Raw genomic sequence first — 25,110 nt, forward strand, 5'->3', positions numbered from 1 at the left:
GTTATCTCAATGTGATCTCGATTCGTTGGAAGAACTATTAAATGGAACTCCCCTCTACTTTTTCTTGAATTGAAATTCTTGTTGGATTTGTGGATGTTTTTGATGTTAAAATTAATAGTTTCTGGTTTTTTTTTGCTGGTACAGTCCTATTTATTTGAAAAAATAGAGAAATGAAGAAGTTCCCCAGAGATACAAAAGAGAACTTACAAGATTTTCAAAGAGTAGATTTATGATCTACAAAGCTGATATAGAATACTCACATTACTTCCATACCTACAGTGAGATGTTGGATGACTAAGGGAGAGAAGTTCTCAAGCAGTTTGTAAAGTAGAACAGAAATGTACAAAAACAAAACAAAGACATAATGAAAACCCATGGCGATGCCCCTTGCTAATAAGCTATTGCAAAGATGCCTCCACTTGATCCACCTGCCAATAGAATGCAACAATAATATCATTGGTGGAATGGGGATTTGAAAGTAGCTGAAGTTCTTTGTTAAACTTAGCTCTAAACTAATTTTTTTATAGATTAAGATGTAAGAGTTGGGACAACTGAGACTTTTACTTGATAGCATCATTTACTCAATCATGCAATAATTTTGGATAGCATTAATAATTGTAACAGGTTCTTTTTCAACTTTTTAAAAATATATCAATTAAACGAGAGAAACATTAAAAAAAAACCTAAACATACCCACAACCCAAAATCTGGTTCTCCTATGATACCTTCTGAGGAGAAGAGGAAACGAGAAATAAAACCATTTATCAAAGATCTATGCTTTTTTTTCTAATTCCTCATTGAGAGGATGAGAAGGGCTGCGCAATCTATGAGTACAAGTTCATTTTGATATTCATTCCTTAACACTACCCACCTTTGAGGAAGAGGACAAACAAGAAGATAATTTGCAATCAAGAATCCTTTGACCTGGGATGCCAGAAGTGGAGGAAATGTGTGAGAAATATTAACTCAACTTAAAACTCACAACCTTAAAAACTTTCTCAAACCTAAAAAAAATCTGCTCGGCACATGAAGGTGCCGAGTGCCAATTTTGCTCGGCACCTTAAGGAGCTGAGTGGCAGTTTGCTCAGCACATGAAGGTGTTGAGTGACAGGCAACAAGTGCCGAGATAGCTCGACACAAGAAGAGCTTGACACACAAAGGAAATGCTCGGCAACAATAGATGCCGAGTAAACTCGGTTCCAACTGAGAAAATAGAAGAGGAAGCTGAGTGATCTATTCAAACTGGAAATATTATAACTTATAAAATTTCAATGTGAATGCTTTCACCATTAAAACCAAAGAGCCAAAGCTTTAACCTTTCAAACAAATTACTCAAATGTAATGAATAGAGGAAGAAAAATAGATTCAAGTATGCTTTCTTGTTTTTCTATTCAACTGAGATTTAAACTATTACAAAATTTGGGAGCATTCGGCTTCAACCAGAAAACCCTAAAACAACCCTAAACTAGTAATACTTCAAAAAAATTTAAACCTATAACTCTAATGGCTGCATACAATGGTGCCTGGAGCAATCACTACTTCAACAGGACAAATCCAAGAATAACAAACTTACATAGAGAACAAGGGAAACACGTGCAACTGTAGGCACAAACTTCTTTTCTTCTTCCTTCTTTTGCTTTGCTCTGCAACTAGTGATTTGCTTGATCTCACTTTTTGAATAATGAATCTCAAAACATTCTTTTTATTATATATTTTCCCCTCTTTCCTAATTTCAAAATCTCACCCATCGTATTTATGTTTTCTATTTGTTCTAAACGTCAGGGGTGATAGGTGAGCATTTGGCTCAAGGGAAAAACGTACGCTACATTTAATATTCCAAAAAAATATGTCTGCAAGAACCCTCGTCTCCTGTTGAACATATTGGAGGTATCAGTTGCTAGACAAATACCATCAGCAATGGTTGGACAAATTGCATTATTTGTGCTAAATAGCTCAAATAATATAATGTGTCAACTTTGTCAAATATGAAAACATTTATAAATATTTATAATAATGTAAAATAGTATATAAATATACATTTCTAATATTTATTAATAATTAGTTGAAAACAAAATTATACATGCAACCATAGTGTTTGGATTTGTAGAAAGGGGTTTGATCTTGTATTTTTTCTCTAATATTTATTAATAATTAGTTGAAAACATAATTATATTATAATTTAAATTCAAATTTATTAATAACATGATCTTAAAAAAATGGCGAGCAGAAAGAGAACAGTGAAACCAATGAATAGAAAAATCTCGACAAAAAACCCTAAGCCCATCCATTTGAACAAAGCAATAAAAAACTCAGGGTTTTGCCAGCAAAATTCAGATAGGTCTAGCTCAGCTTCGTGCTTCCCTCATGACTAGAGCAAGGAAGGAACTCTTAGAACTCATAATATAGAGATGATCCCTACTTCTAATTTCTTTTCACCTTTGGCAGAAAGGCAATTGGAGGAGACGGAAATATCGACAGGGAAAGCATGTCTTATCCAGAAAAAAATCTTCTCCGTTACAAGTCTAGACAAGCAAATCAAAATTTTCAACTCTACAAAATATGCTAGGGAAAATCGCCGCTCCCTCATATTACAACTTGGCAATCTCCTTTACTGCCCAACTCCTGTCTAGCCATGTCTCCACCCTACATTCCGCCGCACCGAAGAACAAAGGATAACCACCATCCTAACCCTAAGTTTTCCTCTCCTATTCTTCAACCCACAACTGACTTTAACGACAGGGTTCTCATCATCTGTGATCAAATTAGTGAAGAACAATGGATGGAATGCCAAGAGGTAGGACTATTCGCCTATTGGAATGGCCCTACTTTGGATGTTTATAAATTCATCGACTGGCTTGATGATTACTGTGGCTCCCAGGTATGTATCTCTAAATTTTTTGATAATATGCTCTTCCTTAGCTGTTATGATGACTTAATTAAGAAAGATTTTATTAACAGCCCTGAATGTATGTTCAAAGGCCATGCGGTTCATTTTTTTGAATGGATCCCTAACTGTAATGAAAATAATCTAGATTTCGCAATACCTTCATGGTATGTTGTTTATTCATTACCTCCAAAATTAAAGAATATCAATACTTTAAAAAAAATAGGCAGATCTATAGGAAATCTAATAGGTGTGGATTTAGCATATGAAACTAGTAATAACGTGAAATTTCTAATTAGTGGCAAGGTCAATGACTCTAAGACAAAATAGTTAAGAATGATCACAAACATATCTAAATATGATTTAGAGTTTACTAAATATGAAGGGAAAATTATGGATATCATCAAATTGGATGATGAAAGATATCATTCTTTCAACATGATGGATGTAACAATGAATCTCAGTAAGACCCTTCCTTTACTTAGAAGAAGAAAATAGAAAATGCTCCAAGAAGATCTAACAGATGAGGAATGCTTTACAAGAGCTGGATCAGACTAGCTTGATTCATCTCCCTTTTCAAGGAATATCACAGGGAAAAGGAAAGGGTAAAGTGTCACAAAGACAGTGTAAAGAGTTTAAAATATATAGAAGACAACTTCCCTTCTTCGGATAAGAATTTAATCAACAACAAGGATGAATTCATCCAAGAAATGACTATCAAGGAAATTAATAGCAAAAGAAATCAGAATGCCAATTCTTCCATCAAGCCCAGGTTATTGAGCACCATTGTGGACAACCAGGAAAAGAAGAAGAAAAGGAGGTCAAATAAGAGTAAGAAATACAAAGATAGATCATTAGGGACATCTCGGGGTCAGGAGCATTCTGAAAACAGGTTAGATATGCTAGAGGACAATCCCATAGTCCAAAAGAGGATTATAGATTCTGCCCATGAAAAGGGCCTAGAGTGCTTAAAAAGTAATGATCCTAATCCAGTCCTGCAACAAAAAGACTCCCCAAAGGATTATCAAGGAAGTCAACTAGAGGAACTTGAAAATTTGATGTTATTCACCACATGCGGGATAAATAGCAATATACAGTTGCATAAGGATCCATCATCGCCATAATCAAATCTACATTGGGAAACAAACAATAAGGTAGTGCCCCCTGGTAAATCCAAAAAATTTTGGCAGACTCTAGCAGCCATCAACAGTTCTCCTTTCACTCCAGGCAATAGTCTTCACCAGGAAGACACAATCAGTGTATTAGCAGTTGAACCCCCAGTCAAGGAATTTCAAGAATTCTTGAACAAGGACTACTTTACAGAACCTGCAAATGCCGAACCAGTTACAGAAGAGATAGAAAATCCAGAACTGGAACAACTTGTTGAGGAACTAGCCCAAGTATTCAGTCCAGACAATATTGAGGAATCCTCAATGATCTGAAAGGAAGAACTCATAAAGAGGGTTATCAAATTAGGAGGGGAAAACTACTCAGGTGAAGATCTTCGAAGAGATATATTAAAAATTCAAAGTGAAGATATAGCTTCAGCACTCTCTTATCAATCAGGGCTAGCTAAACAGATTCTGTCAGAACTAGAGCTAAAGGACCAGGAGCAGTCTCAAACAGGAAAAAATGATAGTGTGAAAATAGCAGAAGATAACTTGGATCAGCTAGGTATTTACATGTCTCAAGAAGGACCAAAATTTCCAAATTGCAGAAAAGTAAAAAGAAAAAGAGGGAGGAAATCTCTAAAGATACTCAGAGAAGTAGAGGGCCTCAGCAAGGAACAATAAAAGATTGACCAAATATTCCACAATGGGAAGGGGAAGTGCCTTCCCAATCAGGTATGAAGATCACTACTTGGAATGCTAGGGGTCTTAATGCCCCTAGCAAAAAAAGGTTATTAAAAAAAATCTAAATGCTTTTAACTCTGATATTGTCCTAATTCAAGAATCTAAATTAAACTCTATAGAAATAGATAAGTTAAGTAGGATGCTTGGAGTATGGCGGTCCATGTTTCAGGAATCTTCAGGGGCATCAGGGGGATTGGGAATCCTCTGGGACCCAAGAAAGGTTAGTTTCAGTACCCTCACTAGTTCTTATAATTGGATGAGTGGTAAGGTTAAAAGTTTAAAATCAAACCTCAATTTCATTATCATTAATGTGTATGGTCCGATTAATAATACTGAGAAAAAACTAATCTGGGAAGAATTAGGTCAATTTTTTAATAGTTATGATAATGAATTTTTCCTATTAGGAGGAGACTTTAATATCATCCTTAACCTCAACGAAAAAATTGGTGGTATTCAAATGCTATCGCAAGCATCTAAAACATTTAGAGAATGGTGTTCCATTCATAATCTAATTGACATTCCCACTAATAATGGAACTTATACATGGAACAATAGAAGAAAGGACTTTGCCTACATAGCAGAGAAACTCGATAGATTTATGATTAAAGGGGAGCTAGATTCCATCAATCTTGACATTCAGTCCTCAATTTTACCCATAGCTGGTTCAGATAATTTCTTGGTTAAATTTGAATTCATATAGCCCCTTAAACCAGCCAGAAACCCTTTCAAGTGTGAGAAAATGTGGTTCCTAGATCCAAACTTTCTCAGCAATGTAAGATCCTGGTGGGACCAAGAGAGCTTTGCAGAGTCTAAAATGTTTTTCTTCGTCAACAAATTAAAAATGCTTAAAGATAATATCCTTAGGTGGAATAAAGAACATTTTAACAACATTTTCAAAGAAAAATTGGAAATAGAAAACCAACTTAAAAATCTTAACTCGGAAGTGATCAGCAAAGGTATGGATAATAAGAGCTATCTCCTCGAAAAAGAACTGCTAGCCAAACAAGAAGATATTCTATCTAAAGAAGAGATATATTAGAGGTAGAAATCAAGAGAAAGATGGGTGGCAGAAGGTGACTGCAATACTAAATTCTTTCATAACTCCACCATATATAATAGAGCAAAGAACATAATCACAAGGGTCAAAGATAAAAAAGGAATCTCAATAGAAAAACCAGGAGAAATTGCAGACATCTTTGTTAGTCATTTCAAAAATTTATTAAATAATCATAAAGGTTCAAATTACTCAGCGCAAACAAGTCTGTTGAAAGTCATTCCTAAAATTGTGGATCGCCAGGATAACATCAATCTGATCAAACCTATAACCTTAGAAGAAGTTAAGAATGTGGTTTTCAATATGAACCCAGATAAATCCCAGGTCCTGATGGATTCCAGGCATTCTTTTTCCAAAAATGCTAGGACATCATAGGTGTTGACCTTTGGAAAGCAATTGAGGCATCTAGAAATGGAGGCTCTCTCCTTGCTGAAATTAATTTTACTCCTTCATTACATTGATCCCTAAGAAGTCTGATCCTGATTCTCCAGGAGATTATAGACCAATTGCTTTATGCAACACAGTCTATAAAATTTTCTCCAAAATTATAGAAAACTGACTCAAAAAGATCCTCCCTAAGATTATTTCAAAAGAACAAACTGGTTTCATGCCAGGTAGATCCATTCTAGACGGTATCATCACTATTCAAGAAACTATTCAATCTGCAAGGCTCAATAAGGATGCAAGTATGCTCATGAAACTAGATATTTAGAAAGCATATGATATGGTAGACTGGAGATTTTTATGTAAAACATTAGAAGCCTTTGGGTTCTCACACTAGTGGATTAATCTAATATTCAAGTTTATTTCAACTCCTAAAATTTTGGTGCTCATCAACGTAACTCTAGAAGGTTTCTTTGATATATCTAGAGGAATTAGACAAGGGGACCCTTTATTCCCCTCACTATTCATTATTATGGTGAAAGCATTTGGAAGAGTGGTTCAGGACGCATACTACAATCAACGGATCTCAGGCATCACAGTCTCTAAAAATTTACCTAATATAACCCACCAACAGTTTTCTGATGACACTATTCTACCCGAGAAAAGTACAATTGCAGAAGCTCGATCTCTTAAAAGCATTATTAACCTATATATGGAAGCCTCGGGACAGAAGGTCAACAATCTCAAATCTGAATTTTTTTTTATTAATACCAAGATAGAAATTAAGGAACAAATTTGTAGGTTCATGGGTTTTAAAAGAGGAACCTTCCCCTACAAATATCTTGGTATAGCCTTAGAAAAAGGTACTAAGTTGGGCAAGGTTTGGGATGATACTATAGGGAAGTTAGATTCCAAGTTAGGTTCGTGGAAGGATAGATGGCTAACTAAGGCAGGAAAATATACTAAAATTAGAGTAGTACTATTAGCCATCCCTACCTACCTGCTTTCTTGCCTCCCTCTTTCTAAGCAAAATCTTAAGAAATTTGAAACTATGATGAGAAATTTTCTATGGAACGATAGGGATGGAGATAACAAGTGGGCTCTCATCAAGTGGAAGCACATCAGTAAACCAAAAGAATTAGGGGGTTTAGGGGTTAAGAATCTTCAATGGAAAAATGAAGCTTTAGGAGAAAAACTTATTTGGTGTCTCTACAATGAATTTAATCGTAAATGGGAAAAGATACTCTACAGTAAATATCTCATCACAGAGGATCAGCTTTCAATTTTCAAAATTATCTCTCCTCCCAAAGGATCAGAATGTTGGAACTTCATGATCAAATGTCGTAGTCTGATTTGTAAATTTCTAACCTGGGATGTAGGCTCGGGTGATAAAGCCCTTTTCTGGGAGGATTCCTGGGATGGTAATCCTCCTCTCTCTCTCCATTTTGATAACCCAAACCTAATAAAAAAATTAACAACCCTTTGGGGCAATAAGGTTAAAGATTACAAGATTCTGCCAGATAGAGAAGGTTCTCCCAAATGGTCTTGGAAATCACTCAAAGGACTAGGTTTTGAAAAAGAGATAATTGAAAGATTTGATAAGTTGTTGGATGGTAGAAAAGTTAAACAAACTAACAGAGAGGATAATCTAATTTGGGCGGCTTCTAATGATGGGCAATATTCGGTTAGCAATGGCTATAGGGCTATTGTCAAAGCTCAGCAAATAGAGTTTGTGGATATCCCATCACAACTATGCTGGGATTCCTCTTGTCTCCCAAAAGCTGACTTCTTTCTTTGGCTAGCTATTCAAAAGAGGATCCTAACTATGGATAGATTATACATCCTTGGTTTTTAGGGTCCCTCCAGGTGTACCCTATGTCTCTGCAATATTGAAAATGCTGATCATCTTTTGTTTAATTGCTCCTATTCTCAAAGTTGTTGGGAATGGCTTAGATGGATGCTGGGCTGGTCTACACCTTTTCCAAAATCATTGACTGAGCTACTTTTTGGTTGGTCTACGAAAATAGTTAAGGGTGTCTATAGTAAGCTATGGAACATCTCCCCTTCTATCATTATTTGGGAAATTTGGAAAGAAAGGAATTGACGTATATTCCAGAGCTTGGAACTTGAACCGGTAGAGCTCATGATCAAAATTGAAGCTAGTATTGTACAACTGGTCAACTCCCACTTAAGTAAATTAAGGTTAGAAGAAGGTTCCTTTTCAAATTGGGATGGCCTTATGAAGAAACGCTGGTCTAACCTGATCAACCCTCCTCTTATCTATATGAAGAAAAATATAGAGGCTAGGAAAATCTGCAAATGGGAGCCACTGCCATTTGGATGGGTCAAATTGAATTTCAACAGAGCTGTGCGTGGTAACTCGAGTGTAGCTAGTATTGGCTATATCATAAACAATGAGGCAGGATCTCGGATAGCTAAAAAAAAATGTCTATCCAACCTACCTCAAATAACACAGCAGAACTAGAGGCCCTTCATCAAGGGATTCAGTTATGCCTTAAGCTTAATTTATCCAAAGTTATCATTGAAGGCGACTGTCAAATTATCCTAAACACTATTAGAAAAAGATCCACCCCCAACTGGGTCCTAAAATCACATTTAGAAGAGATTCTCTCCCTTTTGGATAAGATGGAAGATTATAGGATCTATCATATATTCAGGAAAGGTAATACACTGGTGGATAAACTAGCAAATTTAGGAGCAGACAGAGTCAACTCTCTCATCGTTAATAATAATTCTCTAACTCATTTTAATAACTGATCAATCTAAGTATACTGTTTAGTATGTTTAGTTTAATTATATCGTCCAAGTAGGATATAGTTATCTTCTTATTTAGTGACTTCACTAAATAAGAAGTTCTGGCATCATCGTCCTTTAATACTATTCTCTCGGTAGATTTTATGAGTCTTTTCGAGTGTGTGAAGTATATAGTCTGTAGGTTTTAGGTACTTTCAAAATCATTATTTCGTAATCCACAATTTGTAGTAAGATTGCAATCTTGATTAATGATTTCCCTCTTAGATGATATTTTGTGCCTTAAGTACTTAGCTTAGGCCAGCTTTGGTTATTTCATTTAGGTATCCCTCTAGTTTGTGTCTAGAAGTTTCCCTTCGATATCCATAAGAGAACTCCTCTGAGATATCCACCCCCAATTTCTCGGTTTAAACATGGAATCCAACATTTATCTATTCCATACCCATGAAAGTCGAACTATGACATTTTGTGGATTGGTGAAACCAGAAAGGTGGAACCGTATATTATATCCGAGGGATGATATGACGCATTTTGCTATCTGCAGAGCTCTAGGAGAGGAAGTGTTTGACTATCAATATACCTGGAGGACCAATAGTGACGTTATTGGGTCCTTTATCAGATACTTGGTAAGAACTAAAGTAGAAGCGAATGACATTGTCAAGATTTGTCGTGACCTATTTGTCCCATCATGGAGAAAGGGTCTGGAAGAAGCTGTGTTTAGCATCAATGAAAAATGGAGGATTCCCCTCCCAGAAAGGTATATGAGTCTTCTTGCAGGGCATCCGAACTTAATTACCGCTCCTCGCCGTTAGTCCCTGACCATTCGGGATAACCTAGCCTTCTATAGAGAATGGCCCAAAATGGAGGCCAGTCTACATTTTCTCCTTTGTTGGCGGGGGATCATTTTAGAAGAAAAAAAAGATTGGCTCCTTGACTATCTTCACCGATTCAATGCCTATATCAAGCCGGGGGTGTCTTTCGACAATCTAGATGATCTCATATTCAGTACCCCAAATGCAGAGAAATCAAGTAGGGTGAAGCATGATTATGTGTTTCCTCCCAATTTTCGAGTGGAGCATCCAAATGACATGGCAGATGTGATCATTATTTTTTGGAAGGAAGGAAAGGGCCCGATTAGTTAGATTCAAGTTTTTTTGGTTAAATTTAGCTCTATAGATATCTTTAACATGTAGTATGACAGCGATTTTGTTATTACACTTAACATAGCTTAGTTGAGTGTCCTTCGATTTTTAGCAGAAATGTTTAGTCTGTAAATCAGTATGTTACATATAAAATGTGGGTTTGTAAATTGGTGATAAGTTCTTTGCTGCAAATGATGTGATAATACATTATGAAATATGATATAAGGTTAATTAGATGAAGTTTTGCGTATTTATTAATCTTAAAATGCTTTTAGGATCCTATCTAAATAGAGATGGATTTAATTCCTTACTTGTGATTCAAGTTAATATAGGGCACTGTGAGGCCCAATGTTCTCTGTTTCTATTTAGTTAATAGCTTTCTCAGCTGTATATGTGTTGGTAAATAGACTGTTCTTTCCAATGTAACTCTTACATGCCCGAACCTGTGAGAAATAATTTGATACCAACAGTTGGATAATCTATCATGAGATTGATAGATTTCCTCTGAATTGAAAGGTACAACTCCCTTATCAATGATATTCAATGAATTTGTTTGTTCCTAAACTAATTGAGTACATTCTTAACTCAAGAACGGAAGAGGAAAACCAAGCCAGCTCTAGACAGAACTAACTCAGGCAGATTTTAGTTCCTAAACCTATCCAATGCCAAGAACCCACAATTCCTATGACTTCTTGATACCGGTAATGCAATATGGATGCAAATTATGTGAATGCAATGAAGAAATGAAGATTTAATATTCAAATTTATGCAATAGGAATACGTGCAAATACTATGATCTACAACACATTCATTATTTGACACAAGATGCAAGATAATGTCCAAAACTGAACACAACAATACTCTGATTGAATATATTCAGAAAATAATACTCAAATTCTCTGATTTGAAGCAAAACTCTTCTTTGTTTTGAACACAACAAATACAATGCTCTGATTTTTATTTGCCTGCAACTCTGGCCAAATCTATTACAGAAATCAATGCATGAAATGAAATGCATAAAATAAACTACTGTCTTCCCTCTACTCTAGCAATACCTACTCTTGCAGAAAAGAAGCCCCTCTCAGTGGAAAAGGTTTTACAATAAATACATTCTCCAGCAACTGTTTGGTTTCTTCCAGTGACTTTTCAATTCTGTAACTGATCTTGTCTCTTCAACTTCTCATATTTTTCCTTTTGAAAAATGATATGCTTATTAACTTTTAAAGTTAATAATGATAGATATTAACATATTTAAATTATATGTTAACAATTGACATTTAAATATGTTAAATCAATATCAAAATCTTTCCTTCATTGAGTGGATAGCAAAATAAATAGTTTTGCCAAGTAAAAATGAGCCATTTTTCGTGGGGCATATCTTTTTATTCCACCGTTGGATTGAGCTCATTTTTGGATATGTTCTTTCAAACTTAGTTATCTTCATCCTGACCGGAGCGATCGAAAAAATAATCAATGAGTAAAAAGCTATGAATTTTTGAATTTTTCTCTATATGACTGCTACAAAATCAGAATTAATAAAATAAAATTTCCAGCCATTGTTCTTTCAATGCTCTATAATCCATGTCTTCAATCTGCAACAATGTTATCTTCAATGCTTACAATGTTAATTCTCTGCTAAAATTTGGGAGAAATTCTCTAGAATTCTTATAGCGGAAATCTGACTTTTGTCTTCTCCCTTTGGTGGAAAATTCAACTTTGATTGCGAAAGTCGTAGTGGAAAATGAATTTTCCATTTTCATGTAGTGGGCACAATTTTGATGTAGATTGATTCACAAATTATTTTTCTGGAGTAATCTTGATGCTATACCCCATATACCTTCATCTTGGATTGAGATTTGCCTTTTCTCTCCTCATGTGAAAAATTGAACTTTGCCTGCGAAAGTCGTAGTGGAAAATGAATTTTTCGCTATGCATTTTTCTTTTTGCCCAAAAATAAAAAAAGTGCTTCTCCATAGAAAATTAGAAAATGACTGCGAAAGGCGCAGTGGAAAATGAGTTTTCCATTACACATTTTTCCTTTGGTGGAAAATCCCAAGTTGGCTTCTCCATTATGGAAAATTAGAAAAGTGCTTCTCCATGGTGGAAAATTAGAAAAGTGCTACGAAAGTCACAGTAGAAAATGAGTTTTCCACTACACTTCATTTTTTCTTTGGTGGAAAATCCCAAGTTGACTTCTCCATTGAGGAAAATTGGAAAAGTGCTTCTCCATGGTGGAAAAATGAACTTTGGCTTCTATTTGCTTCCACATTTGTATATCTAGACCCAGAAATAATTCAATCCTTCATAGAAACTTTGTTAAGCATACCGGGAACAATTTTTGGAAAATTCTTTATGGGAGGCAACTTTAAATTTTTTTAAAAAAAAAATGGTGTACTGAAAGTGCACCTACAACTGGCTCTGAATGGGGATTATGTGCTACAAAGTGCATAAAGAATCCAGAATCTGTAGCAAAAGACAAGTGCCTATCCATTGGGTTACAGAGTCTAAGCACAAAGAATTGCTTGCCAGGAGGGCAGAGGGGAGTAAGGGAAAACCAAAACTAAGAAAGCAAGGAACACTAAGCTATGCACACCAAAACTATGGAAACAAAAGCTTATTTAAAAAATACAGGTGAGGAGACCTCACCAAAAAAAGAGCAAGCAGGAAGAAACTCACACATGGCCATTAACCAGAAGGGAGAAGTATGAACCTTTTTGGAAAAGAGAATTATGCTTGAGCAAGTTAAACCAAAAACATTTCCCCTTGGCAACTTCATCATAATCAAAACTGAGCCCAGAGGTATGCTGAAAATATGTGGCCCAGAAATCTCTTCCAAACAACCATCCTTCATCATATATTTTTGATTCATCTGTGCCTTCCTGCACATTACTTCTTGCACCATTAATCATTTTATGTGAGGAGGAAAGGTATAAAGATTTTGAATCTGGTACAGGAACACACTCACCTTCATCTCTTTCTACAACATCATTTTTAATAGAGATTCCAACATCTAAAACAATATTGAAAAATTTAGGATACTCAAATGGTTCTGAAAATGATGTTCCATCATATGCACCTTTATCACAGTCAGTTTGAATAGAACTTTTAGATTTCAAATCCAGGCTGAAGTAAAATGATTCTTTATCACACATAGGGTCAATCTGGATTGAAGTAACTTCATCCTTTCTAGTAGCTATCAAGTTTGAAAACTTCGTATCCAAATTCAAAACTTCAATACTTGAATCAGTTGTAGAAGAAGACTTACATTTGGCAGGCACAAAGACTCGATTAGCTTCTATTTCATGACAAAGAAAAATATAATCTGGCTCTTCATCATCTTCATGATGCTGCAACACATTGCAAGGTACTGAAGATCTTTGTACAAAATCCGTTCTTACACCCTTTTCTTCAACTAAAATTTTAAACTTAATTTGATAATCATTGAAACATGATCCAGCCTTTCCATCGATACATAGTTTGTTGGGAAAGTTTAACTTTTTCCTTTCATAAAAAGAAAATGATTCTAATATAGGATCATCATAAACTTGTGAAGATCGAAAATCATTTTTAATATCATCTTCTTCAAACTTAAAAGTTTCATATTCCGCTTGTGTACAAACCAAAGGATGATTTTCAAAAGAAACTTTATGTAAAAGATGATCATCATTTTCATCAAATCTGAAACTTGTAACCTCAAGAACAAAAGAAACCATAGACAAATCCTCATTTTCTATTTCACTTACCATTTTCCAGCTGCTATCAAGAGTGTCTTTGCCCATTGAAATTTGTGACTTTGGAAGTTGGGGTATTTCTTGTTCTCCAAGAACTGAACAATTAACTGACATTGGTTCTTGATTTACTGGTTTTTCTTCAAGCACTCTTTCTGAAATAGAACTCCCCCTTCTTTGGTCTTGGACATTAAAGTACCGCTGGTATACACACCTTAACAACATAGTGGATTGATGATCTTTGGAGAGACTTAATCTCTTCTTTTCAGCTTCAACAATGCTTTGTTTAAACGCAGTCCAAAGAAATTGTAAATTGAAATCACTTTCAGCTTCTATCTCTTTGAATGTGGGTTTTCTTCTAGTTTTCTTTCTTGGTTGAACCTCTTGTTTGCTCAGGATCGAAAAATTATATGAGATGTGATGGTGCAGAACTTCTGCAATCTCATCATTATCTACCTTCAATTCTTTTCTTAGCTGCAACACCCTTTCTCTATAATGCTGCAATAATTTTGATTTTTTTTCCAGCTCCTTTAATTTGTGATACCTGGCACAAAAACTTTTTCATAAAAGGACTGGTGCATGATCTTCTTCAACGCTCAAATTCATTTTTCTTACATGGGTAATGCTTTCTCTAAAAGCATCAAAAAGATCACGCAAGACTGGATCTTGAGTTTGATGAAGTTCAATCAAAGAAGGATCTAGCCTTCTTCCTTTCACAACTTTAATGGGCATGGTCTTTTAATAACAGAGTCGCCAATCTCCTGCAAGTAGAGATAATAATAATTTCAAAAATGAAAGCACTAGACTCTTCAACCAGAAGTGATGAGAATCAAAATAGAGTCGCCAATCTCAAGTAGAGATAATAATATAAATTGAGGAAGTAAAACTTCAGCACTAATCTTCTTTTCTGCTTCCCCAGTAGAGTCGCCAAAAATCTGTTGGTAAACAGATTGTTCTTTCCAATGTAACTCTTACATGCTCGAACCCGTGAGAAACAATTTGATACCAACAGTTGGATAATCTATCATGAGATTGATAGATTTCTTTTGAATTGAAAGGTACAACTCCCTTATCAATGATATTCAATAAATTTGTTTGTTCCTAAACTAATTGAGTACGTTCTTAACCCAAGAACGGAAGAGGAAAACCAAGCCAGCTCTAGACAGAACTAACTTAGGCAGATTTTAGTTTCTAAACCTATCCAATGCCAAGAACCCACAATTCCTATGACTTCTTGATACTGGTAATGCAATATGGATGCAAATTATGTGAATGCAATGAAGAAATGAAGATTTAATATTCAAATTTATGTAATAGGAATACGTGCAAATACTCTGATCTACAACACATTCATTATTTGACACAAGATGCAAGATAATGTCCAAAAATAAACACAACAATACTCTGATTGAATATATTCAGAAAATAATACTCAAATTCTCTGATTTGAAGCAAAACTCTTCTTTGTTTTGAACACAACAAATACAATGCTCTGATTTTTATTTGCCTGCAACTCTGGCCAAATCTATTACAGAAATCAATGCATGAAATGAAATGCATAAAATAAACTACTGTCTTCCCTCTACTCTAGCAATACCTACTCTTGCAGAAAAGAAGTCCCTCTCAATGGAAAAGGTTTTACAATAAATACATTCTCCAACAACTGTTTGGTTTCTTCCAGTGACTTTTCAATTCTGTAACTGATCTTGTCTCTTCAACTTCTCATATTTTTTCTTTTGAAAACTGATATGCTTATTAACTTTTAAAGTTAATAATGATAGATATTAATATATTTAAATCATATGTTAACAAATGACATTTAAATATGTTAAATCAATATCAAAATCTTTCCTTCATTGAGTGGATAGCAAAATAAATAGTTCTGCCAAGTAAAAATGAGCCATTTTTTGTAGGGCATATCTTTTTATTCCACCGTTGGATTGTGCTCATTTTTGGATATGTTTTTCCAAACTTAGTTATCTTCATCCTGACTGGAGCGATCGGAAAAATAATCAATGAGTAAAAAGCTATGAATTTTTGAATTCTGCTCTATATGACTGCTACAAAATCAGAATTAATAAAATAAAATTTCCAGCCATTGTTCTTTCAATGCTCTATAATCCATGTCTTCAATCTGCAACAATGTTATCTTCAATGCTTACAATGTTAATTCTCTGCTAAAATTTGGGAGAAATTCTCTGGAATTCTTATAGTGGAAATCTGACTTTTGTTTTCTCCCTTTGGTGGAAAATTCAACTTTGACTGCGAAAGTCGTAGTGGAAAATGAATTTTCCATTTTCATGTAGTGGGCACAATTTTGATGTAGATTGATTCACAAATTATTTTTCTGGAGTAATCTTGATGCTATACCCCATATACCTTCATCTTGGATTGAGATTTGCCTTTTCTCTCCTCATGTGAAAAATTAGACTTTGCCTGCGAAAGTTGTAGTGGAAAATGAATTTTTCGCTATGCATTTTTCTTTTTGCCGAAAAATCAAAAAAGTGCTTCTCCATAGAAAATTAGAAAATGACTGCGAAAGGTGCAGTGGAAAATGAGTTTTCCATTGCACATTTTTCTTTTGGTGGAAAATCCCAAGTTGGCTTCTCCATTGTGGAAAATTAGAAAAGTGCTACGAAAGTCGCAGTAGAAAATGAGTTTTCCACTACACTTCATTTTTCCTTTGGTGGAAAATCCCAAGTTGACTTCTCCATTGAGAAAAATTAGAAAAGTGCTTCTCCATGGTGGAAAAATGAACTTTGGCTTCTATTTGCTTCCACATTTTTATATCTGGACCCAAAAATAATTCAATCCTTCATAGAAACTTTATTAAGCATACTGGGAACAATTTTTGGAAAATTCTTTATGGGAGGCAACTTTAAAAGTTCTTAAAAAAAATAATGGTGTACTGAAAGTGCACCTACAATATGCGATATTCTATGGTACGAATAATCCATGAAATTCTTAGAAATTATACACTCAGAGCTTTAATAAATGTTTAATATCAGCTTTAGATTTAGCTATAGTTCGTGACAATTCTTATGAGGATATCATGAATCAAATGGTGATTTGTATTTAGAGATTACATAGATCTAGTACTTGGTAATTTTTTAGCTTCCTCGAAATTAAGTATCGATTTCCATCCTTAGAGAATTCTTTGAATTTGCATTCTGGGTGTAGTATCATTGCTTGGAATTCTATGTAATTTAGTAGTAAGTAGTAAATCTGCAATATGGGTCGAACTCTGTTTCCCAATTAAGACTAATTTTAAGCTGGCCGAATTTGCTCGACTGATCTGTTTGATAAGCCTTTCTCCTCACTTTGGCCACTAGTTCTAACTCTAGTAATGATTGGTTAGCATGTAGCCTCTCATTATGGGCCCTTTAAATCTATTAATTAATTAATCCTTTAAGAAAACCTCCTCTATAAGCTATAGCTGGGCAATCTCATAGAAAAGGCTCTTCTCTGTTATAGTTGGTTAAGTCAGGATTTTTCTTTGAGTTTAGTAATGATTTTAGTAAAGCAATCATGGCTCGGGACTCCTTTCTTAAACTTTTTTATGATGTGGAATTTGGCTCATATTGTTGATGATTATGAATACATTCAGATTATTTCATAGTGGTCATCTAGTAGAGTTAACTGCTATTCCTCTTCTTGTAGTTTAGTTCGCTGCCTTTGTTTCTCTTTTTTCCTTCTTAACTATTTTCAGTCAGTGTACATGATTAGCTCTTTATGTTAATAGGTATCTATGTGTTTTTCTTTTTCTCATTAACGACTAACCCTTTGTTCGAATATCTAGCATAAAAAATGGTTGAATGTAGGAAGTAAAATGAGAGATTATAATCAATCCCTTGATCGCTATCCTAACATCACTCGACAGAAATTATGGATTTCTTAAGTTGTAAATTATCAGGGTTATCCCCCAGATTACATGTAATTATTAGGGAAACAATTTCACTGGGGTATGCCCCTTTTAAAGTTGTAATAATTTAGGACATTTGTCCCGGTCAAGACTGGAGGTTTTCCTCTCCATTCTTTCCTACCAGTGCCAGTTTGAACAGAGATATGCTTTGTAATTGCTTTTAAATTAATAATATAGATCAAGGCCTTGACCGTTTACCGATTTAAAAAAAAAAGAAGAAGTTAAAATAATAATAATAATAATATTATTATAATTTAAATTTAAATTAGTTAATTAATATGAATAAAGTTATAATTTTTTAAAGAAGTATATTGTTAAATTTTTATTATTTTATTGAATAATAAACTATTGTCATAATATTTTTTTATATATCTTCCATTGAAATATTTTAAAAATATTTAAACACATTTAAAATTCTCATTAAAAATTTAAAAAAATTAATTAAAGAAATCAAACTATTTTTTTAATTCTTTTTAAAAATTAGTAGAATAATTTATTGTTTACATTTTTGATATCTCTTTTACAATGTTATAATTTATGTATATTTGAATATGATAAATTTTTTATTATAGAAAATAAATAAATTTCTATTGAATAAATGAATAAGATATTATAGATATTAAAAAATTTCTCATTAAAATAACATTGGTTTTTATTGGTAATGCAAGTTACATAATTACATTAATACACATTACATATTTTACAATTTCAACTCTTTTCATATAAATAATTAAGAAGTTTTTTAAAAGTTCAATTCTATAAGATTTTGAGAGAAACTTAGATTCTCTACAATGTTATTAGTACTTGCGATAGGCTAATTACTATTGCCGACATGTTTTGGATTACTCTTATTAACTATTTATTAAATAGCTCTTCTGTACCAATTAGAATTCATTTTACTTAATATTTGTATAGTTGTGAATTTGTAAGATATGATTTTTAATAAAATATTTGAATTGTTTTCTCTTATCCCTAATTTTCAGCACAAGTATCTATATTATATGACCATATTGTCTCTCTATTATCTATTTATTCAAAAGTACTTTAAAGTTCTATTTTAACACTTTCTTGTTTTGCTTATAGATTTTTACAATAGTTTTGAAAATTCATAGAGATAACTATTAAAACTATACATTATTATAATATAATCAATAATATAATCTTTTATAAATATATTGAAAGTATATTAGAATTAAATTAATTAATTGAAAATTTATATATAATGTAGAAAAATTTATTAATCATTTTCTAATAAATCAATTGCTTTGAACATTCCTCTCAAAAGACTCTATATTAAATATTATAAATGTATTATCATATTTATTCACCTTACCTTTTATATTATATAAAACTTTACGATAACAATAATCCTTTCATATCAATGACTTTATAAATTATATAATCAATATACATATAAAATTGAAACTATAAATAGCTACACAACTAAATTGGTCACTAGTTTATATTAACATTACCCATGCAATTTTGCGTTTAAAAAAAAAAAACTGAACACACCAGGGTTCACCATCTAAATGCATTTAGCTTTAATACTAAACCACATACCTTTAATTAAAAGCATACATTGGATATACCAGTGATTGTTGCACTAAATCTATATATAATAACTTGGGTACTTAAAAAAATTATGTCCCATAACATGTAGACATAAATACAAGCATATGGATTTTAGTTCCACAAATGGAAACAAGCAACATAAAATCAAAGCTAGAATATAAATGGAGATGATAGCAACTGATCATCCATGTCTTCACTGGGGTGGCAGAAACGGAGGAGTAACTGATAAAATGCGGTTCCAAGAAATAGTCTGAAAGAAGGGATGCTTCTTGACGTTCTTCGTCTCACGCGTTTCCTTGCTAGAAGGCTCCAGTAATATCTTGATCAAATCCACTGCTTCCTCGCTCACACAATGACTTCTTGGGAACTTCAACTTCTCTTTCTCTGCATTGTAATGGAGGTACCTGCATTCATTCTGCCCAATATTCAACGGCATCTCTCCAAACAACAACTCATACAAAAACAACCCAAAAGTCCACAAATCCATAGCACTTCCAATAAGATCATCTCCTTTGATTCTGGGCTCCGCAACAAATTCCACCACACTCTTTCTCCTGTAATCCACCGAGCTTTTTCTCCTGCATATGCGGTTACATATTTTTGCAGGTAAGAATGGCAAACATCTAAGAAACTTCTGGACGCCCGTGTAATTTGAGGAAGAAGAAGTGATATCTCTGACCAGGTGAGCGTCCAAAGAACACAAAACAGATGAGGAGAAATCCATCAACATGATATGTCCATCTGATCTTATGAAAACGTTTTCTGGTTTCAGATCTCTGTAAACTACTCCTTCAACTTGGTGCAGATATTCCAGAGCTATAAGCACTTCTGCTGCATAGAACCTGATAATAACAACAGGAAAAAGCAAAAGAAGATAAACCTTAAATATATCCAAGATCTAAAATGCAGCTAAGGCCTTAATAACTCCTTTTTCTCATTAAAAAACTAAGGCCTAAATCTACGGAAACCCTAAAAGGTCTAAAAGTGTATGGAAGAGATTGTTAGTAGTTTATTAAACAATATGATTTTGCATTGTCATTAATTATACTTTATAAGGATGTGTTTGCAATCTGTATACTCTAAAGAAGATTAAATAATTCTATGGATGGAAACTACCTTCAAGATAATAGGCTTGCCATACAATAAGATAGCAGAGGTACATGGAAACAACGTTGGATTAAATAAATGTGATTGCCTTTGAAAGATATCCCTAAATTTTTGGCTTTTCAACCACAATAGACAGAATAAATGGTTCATCTGGACCTTTTGGTTCAATGTGAACATGGAACACTAGTCTTCACAAGGAGATTGATGCTGTGGTGGGAAATATTAAACTCATTCAAAGTTCTGGTGGTAACAATTAAAACTAAAATAAAATAAAAGCCAATAATTATGTATGGTAATGGATGAAAGTGTGCACGTTTAGAAAACAGCCTGACAGTGGCATTAACAATAAGGAGTCTGAAGTTTGGATTGTATATTCAGTGGCAAAATAGAAAGCATGGAATTTCTGCAGGAACAATAAAAGGAACCAGCCAGAGAACACTCCCACTTAACATATACAGTAAGTCAAGGTCATCTTCTTCCCTCTAGTGGAGTTTCTAGAGGGAAGAAGACGATCAAAGATTAAAGGTGAAGGTTCAGAGGGTCTAAAAATAAATTAATAGTCAAAAGGTTCTTGGTCTATGATAAAGTTGAAAGAATCATAAAGAATTTATCAAAGATCAAGTGGCTCCGACATCTAAAAGGAATGAGGCTTAAAATGAATTTGACTAAGTGAATACCCCTCAGGCTTAAAAATTCGACAAAACCCTAAAATTAATAAAACTGCTTCCTATATATGAAGTAAACAAAACATGAAAGCTCGCTTACTTTGCAATGTCTTCAGGAAAAACATTCCCTGGGTACACTTTCCTAAGGCGGCCGAGATTCATTCCACCAGGGCAATAGTCCGTAACTGAATAAAGAGACTTTTCAGTCTCAAAAAAACAATACAAAGGCTGCACAAATGGATGATCAAGAACTTGAAGGATTTCCTTTTCATTCATGGCGTTCTTCAATTTTCCTTGGCTTTCAAGCAGATTCTTGTCCATGATTTTCATGGAGTAGTAAATTTGGGTGCCCCGTAGTTGTGCAAGGTGATGTGTTCCCATGCCATGGCGGCCTATCTCCTCGAGAATCTTGAATTGGCTGAGCCTCAGCCTATGATCTGCATCACTGGCTCTACGGATTGCCCTTGTTCTTAATAAATCACCACGCCCAGATTTCCTAACAACGTTGCCACTTACCTCTTCCATTTTTCTATGAGGCCTCTTACTTTGACGTTTGGAGATCTTTGCCAAGGTGGTAGTGCTTTATGCAAGCAGGTACTTAGAATTTGAGAAACAAGGCTACCTGAATATGAATGTGAATAGAGTTATAATTTTATATGCTTATCAAGAAAATAAAGTTTATCAAATGAGAGCCGACGGACAGTTTGTTTGTGAGCTCTTTGTGAACCTTTAATTCATCAATATGTCAAGGGCCTTTTGACAATTAATTGTAAATTTGTTTTACCGTAAAAGTGTTTTGTGGGAGATATGTCTTGCCTAATTTGATAGGGCTGACAAATATAAAATTTAGTTAAAGATGAATAAATTATAGTAAATGAGAAAAAATTAGTTGTAAATTTGATTTCACATGGCCCTTGGACAATTAATTGTAAATCTGTTTTAAGTGGAGCATATATTCCATGGGACTAACATATAAAATTCAATTTAAGAGGAGCAAATTACTAGTAAATGAGAATAAATTAGTGTAATATTAATTTCTCATAAAATGTGGTTTAAGGGGAAATGATGGATAGTATTTTGATTTTTTAAGATAAGTAAATGTATTTTGTTGGTAAACAGATTTGTCACAGAAGAATTTGCCCAATGGAGTGTATGCGGCAAATCGTTCACAACAGTTGGATAGGCCCTTTATATCCGACCTTCCTCTGCGTTTTGAGGGGCAGCTCCCTCGTATGATATAATTTTTAATAGATTTTCAAATAAAGAATTCAAACTCTAAAGTTCTAGGAGAGAGTCATGGAAGACGAATGCACCACACGCCCTCACAACCCTCTGTGGTTAGCAAGATCGATAACGGTGGTGTCCAAGAACTACGCTTGAAAGCAACCAATGTTATTAAGCACATTCATTATCGTCTGTAAACATTCGCATAGAACCATGAGAATGTCCACTACAACGTATAACAATTTGGATTTTAAAATAAGAAACCCAAAGTAAATCTCATTTCATTTCCTTGCACCAAGAAAAACAATAGAGATTTTTCAATTCAGAGATAAAAAGTGTACATACTTTCCAAAATTTATCCCTAGATCAAAATTTCAGCATAGTGTTCCCTTATTTTTCCAACCCCAAAAAGTCCCCCCCTTTACAAAGCCCAAAAGAGCCCTTATATAGACAAAGAGGTTAATAACTACCCTTCTGTGGTTAATAACTACCTCCCAAATACGTGATTTGGGTGAGGTTAATTAACCTCTACAAAATTAACCTTGAATGACTTGATACTTTGACCTCACACCTTCTACTTTTTCACTGAGCTCCTAAAATATTGCATAGTGACCTGGTTCAGTTGACTTATCTGCATAGCTTGTGAAGTCAACCAGCTCCACATTTTCTTCCCTCACTAGTCTGGTAGCCTTCTCAACTGCTATCTGTAAATCTTTTTCTGTGATCTTGTTGATGTTTAATGTGAGGAGGAGGTTCTTTCAGTACATGTATGACAATTGTGGAGTAGAATTGTAAAATCCAGTCACTCTGACAACATCACCGACCCTGTACCTGTAAAGTCCAGCACATGTTGTGACCACCACCTCATAATCCTGCCCGACTTTTAGTTCTGTCAGACCCACAGTTTCAAATTGAGTATGGTGGGCATTAGCTACATTTTGAACCATTTTCCCATTCTCATGATGTAGATGGAGTGGAATGAATTCAAAATATGCAAGTTTGGGTACCACCGTGAAATTTGCATTCTCTGGTGGGAATGTGGGATTCACATTGGCTGCAAATCCACCTTCAGTGGCACCGTAATCTCAACTCATCAATGGAAGATCGCTTGCATAATGTCTCAATTTTCTTAGGCATGGTTCCATGGCACCAGTAGTGACACAATGGATATACTTGATACTAGGCCAAAGCCGTGGGATGATTCCATGCCAATTTTCCATGTCTTTACATTTTTTTGTAGATGTGACTTGCTAAAGCTGGATTTGGTTTAAGCAATTTTGAAACGGCCCCTCTCATAGAAGGCACTGTGATTCGTTCATTAAGTCTCACTTCCTTGATATCAGAACAAAGTTCTTGCCAGACTTGCTTGAGTGTCCGCAGAGCATCCACTATGGAGTAAGAAAAAAAAAAAAAAAAAAAAAAAATTGATCAGAAATATTCTACCTCATTTGAATATAGCAGTGCACATAGTAGATGGCAATACAAGGATTGTTGAGGATCATTCCCAAATACAAACTCATCTGGACTGCATGGAAAAATCTGGCTTCTCTCCCTAAACATCTTATAAAGTTCACTAGCAAATATATGTGAAGTCACAGTGCAAGCTACAAAGCCCTCCCTTCACTGCGAATTTGTTTGCTACCGTAAATGAGTTCAAATACTCTTCCCCCAGGTCTGATTGGAAATAATCTAGCTCGATAGGCGGCAGAAATATGAAAGACCTGCACCATTCCTGAGAGCAATTCTTCATTAAGAGGGATGAATTTGAGCCTCCCGTCAGTAGTCCCAGAGCTCAATGAGAACGCAGAGATTGGCTGAGCAGTAAGAAGGGGGGATTGATCTCCGCGGGAAACTTGGAGAATGTAGGGCTCGAGGTCGGCGTGAATGGCGAGAGGAACTTGTGCTTTGAACTCCCCCGGATCTGTGCTTCCATTTACTCGCCATTTCCGCAAATACTCTGTCGCACTGTTACGCTCCAGAATCTTCTTCAGCGTCTCCCGCTGCACGCACTCTGCATCCCTCATTATTGCCTCGAATTCCTCAATCACATTCTCATTTAGATTTGCATTCGCCATTTTCGGCCTCAAATTCCTTCTGCTCTTCCTTTGTGCAATCTTCCTCGGTGCAGACTTAAAACATTTAAGACCGCTTTATAGTGAATCAAAGAGACTCTGCATGTTGTGTTCATGTTTCTCCAATTCTTATTTAAAGTCAAGAAGATTGTACAAATCTTCCAAAGTGTTGGTAAACATATTTGAAAATTTTCACTCCCAACACCAAAATCTCTGAGTATTTCGAAAGCATTTGTGAACACAACTATTTTCCAGCCATCCTTTTCTGTTTCCTCCACCTTAAGATTAACCAGGCATAATATCTACACTTGTCTTTTAGATGATCTTTCTTCCAGTTCTTAACCTCAATCAGCTAAACAAAGAAGGTTAATGATTGTCTCAGAGAGGTTAAGAAAAATATATTTTTGGGGGTTATCATTAACCTTTTGAGAGGTTAATGGTTAGGAAAAACGTATTTTTAAACGCTATCATTAACCTATTGGAGAGGTTAAGAAAAACGTATTTTTAGTGGTTAACATTAACCTATTGAGAAGTTAAAGGTTAAGAAACACGTGTTTGGGCGACAATCATTAACCTTTTATATCTGGAGGCTCAGAAGTTGGATTTTAAAAATTTCAAATGCTGCGCGGAGCTGGGAACGAGCCAGAGATGTGGAGGCTCAAAGACTCACAAATTTCACAGATAGAATGATCCATTTAAGGTTTAAAACCAGGCAAGTTTTAAAATTA

At 34.6% G+C, this 25,110-nt stretch overlaps 1 protein-coding gene and 1 pseudogene across 1 annotated transcript; both read right to left on the reverse strand.

The window, feature by feature from the left end:
* Nucleotides 1-19,507: 19,507 nt before the first annotated feature.
* LOC149538460 (serine/threonine-protein kinase D6PK-like) lies at nt 19,508-21,611 on the reverse strand. Its single transcript, XM_089799793.1, has 2 exons — nt 21,187-21,611; nt 19,508-20,156 (listed from the first exon to the last, which is right to left on the reverse strand). Exons 1-2 carry the CDS (start codon nt 21,609-21,611, stop codon nt 19,508-19,510), a joined length of 1,074 nt encoding a protein of 357 aa, XP_089655919.1.
* A 1,235-nt stretch (nt 21,612-22,846) lies between these two features.
* On the reverse strand, nt 22,847-24,385 carry LOC149538461 (jasmonoyl--L-amino acid synthetase JAR4 pseudogene; annotated as a pseudogene).
* Between the last annotated feature and the right edge of the window lie 725 nt (nt 24,386-25,110).

The sequence above is a fragment of the Cupressus sempervirens genome, chromosome 9, assembly GCF_028749045.1.
Source record: "Cupressus sempervirens isolate cs-2001-9-10 chromosome 9, ASM2874904v1, whole genome shotgun sequence".
Taxonomy (NCBI): domain Eukaryota; kingdom Viridiplantae; phylum Streptophyta; class Pinopsida; order Cupressales; family Cupressaceae; genus Cupressus; species Cupressus sempervirens.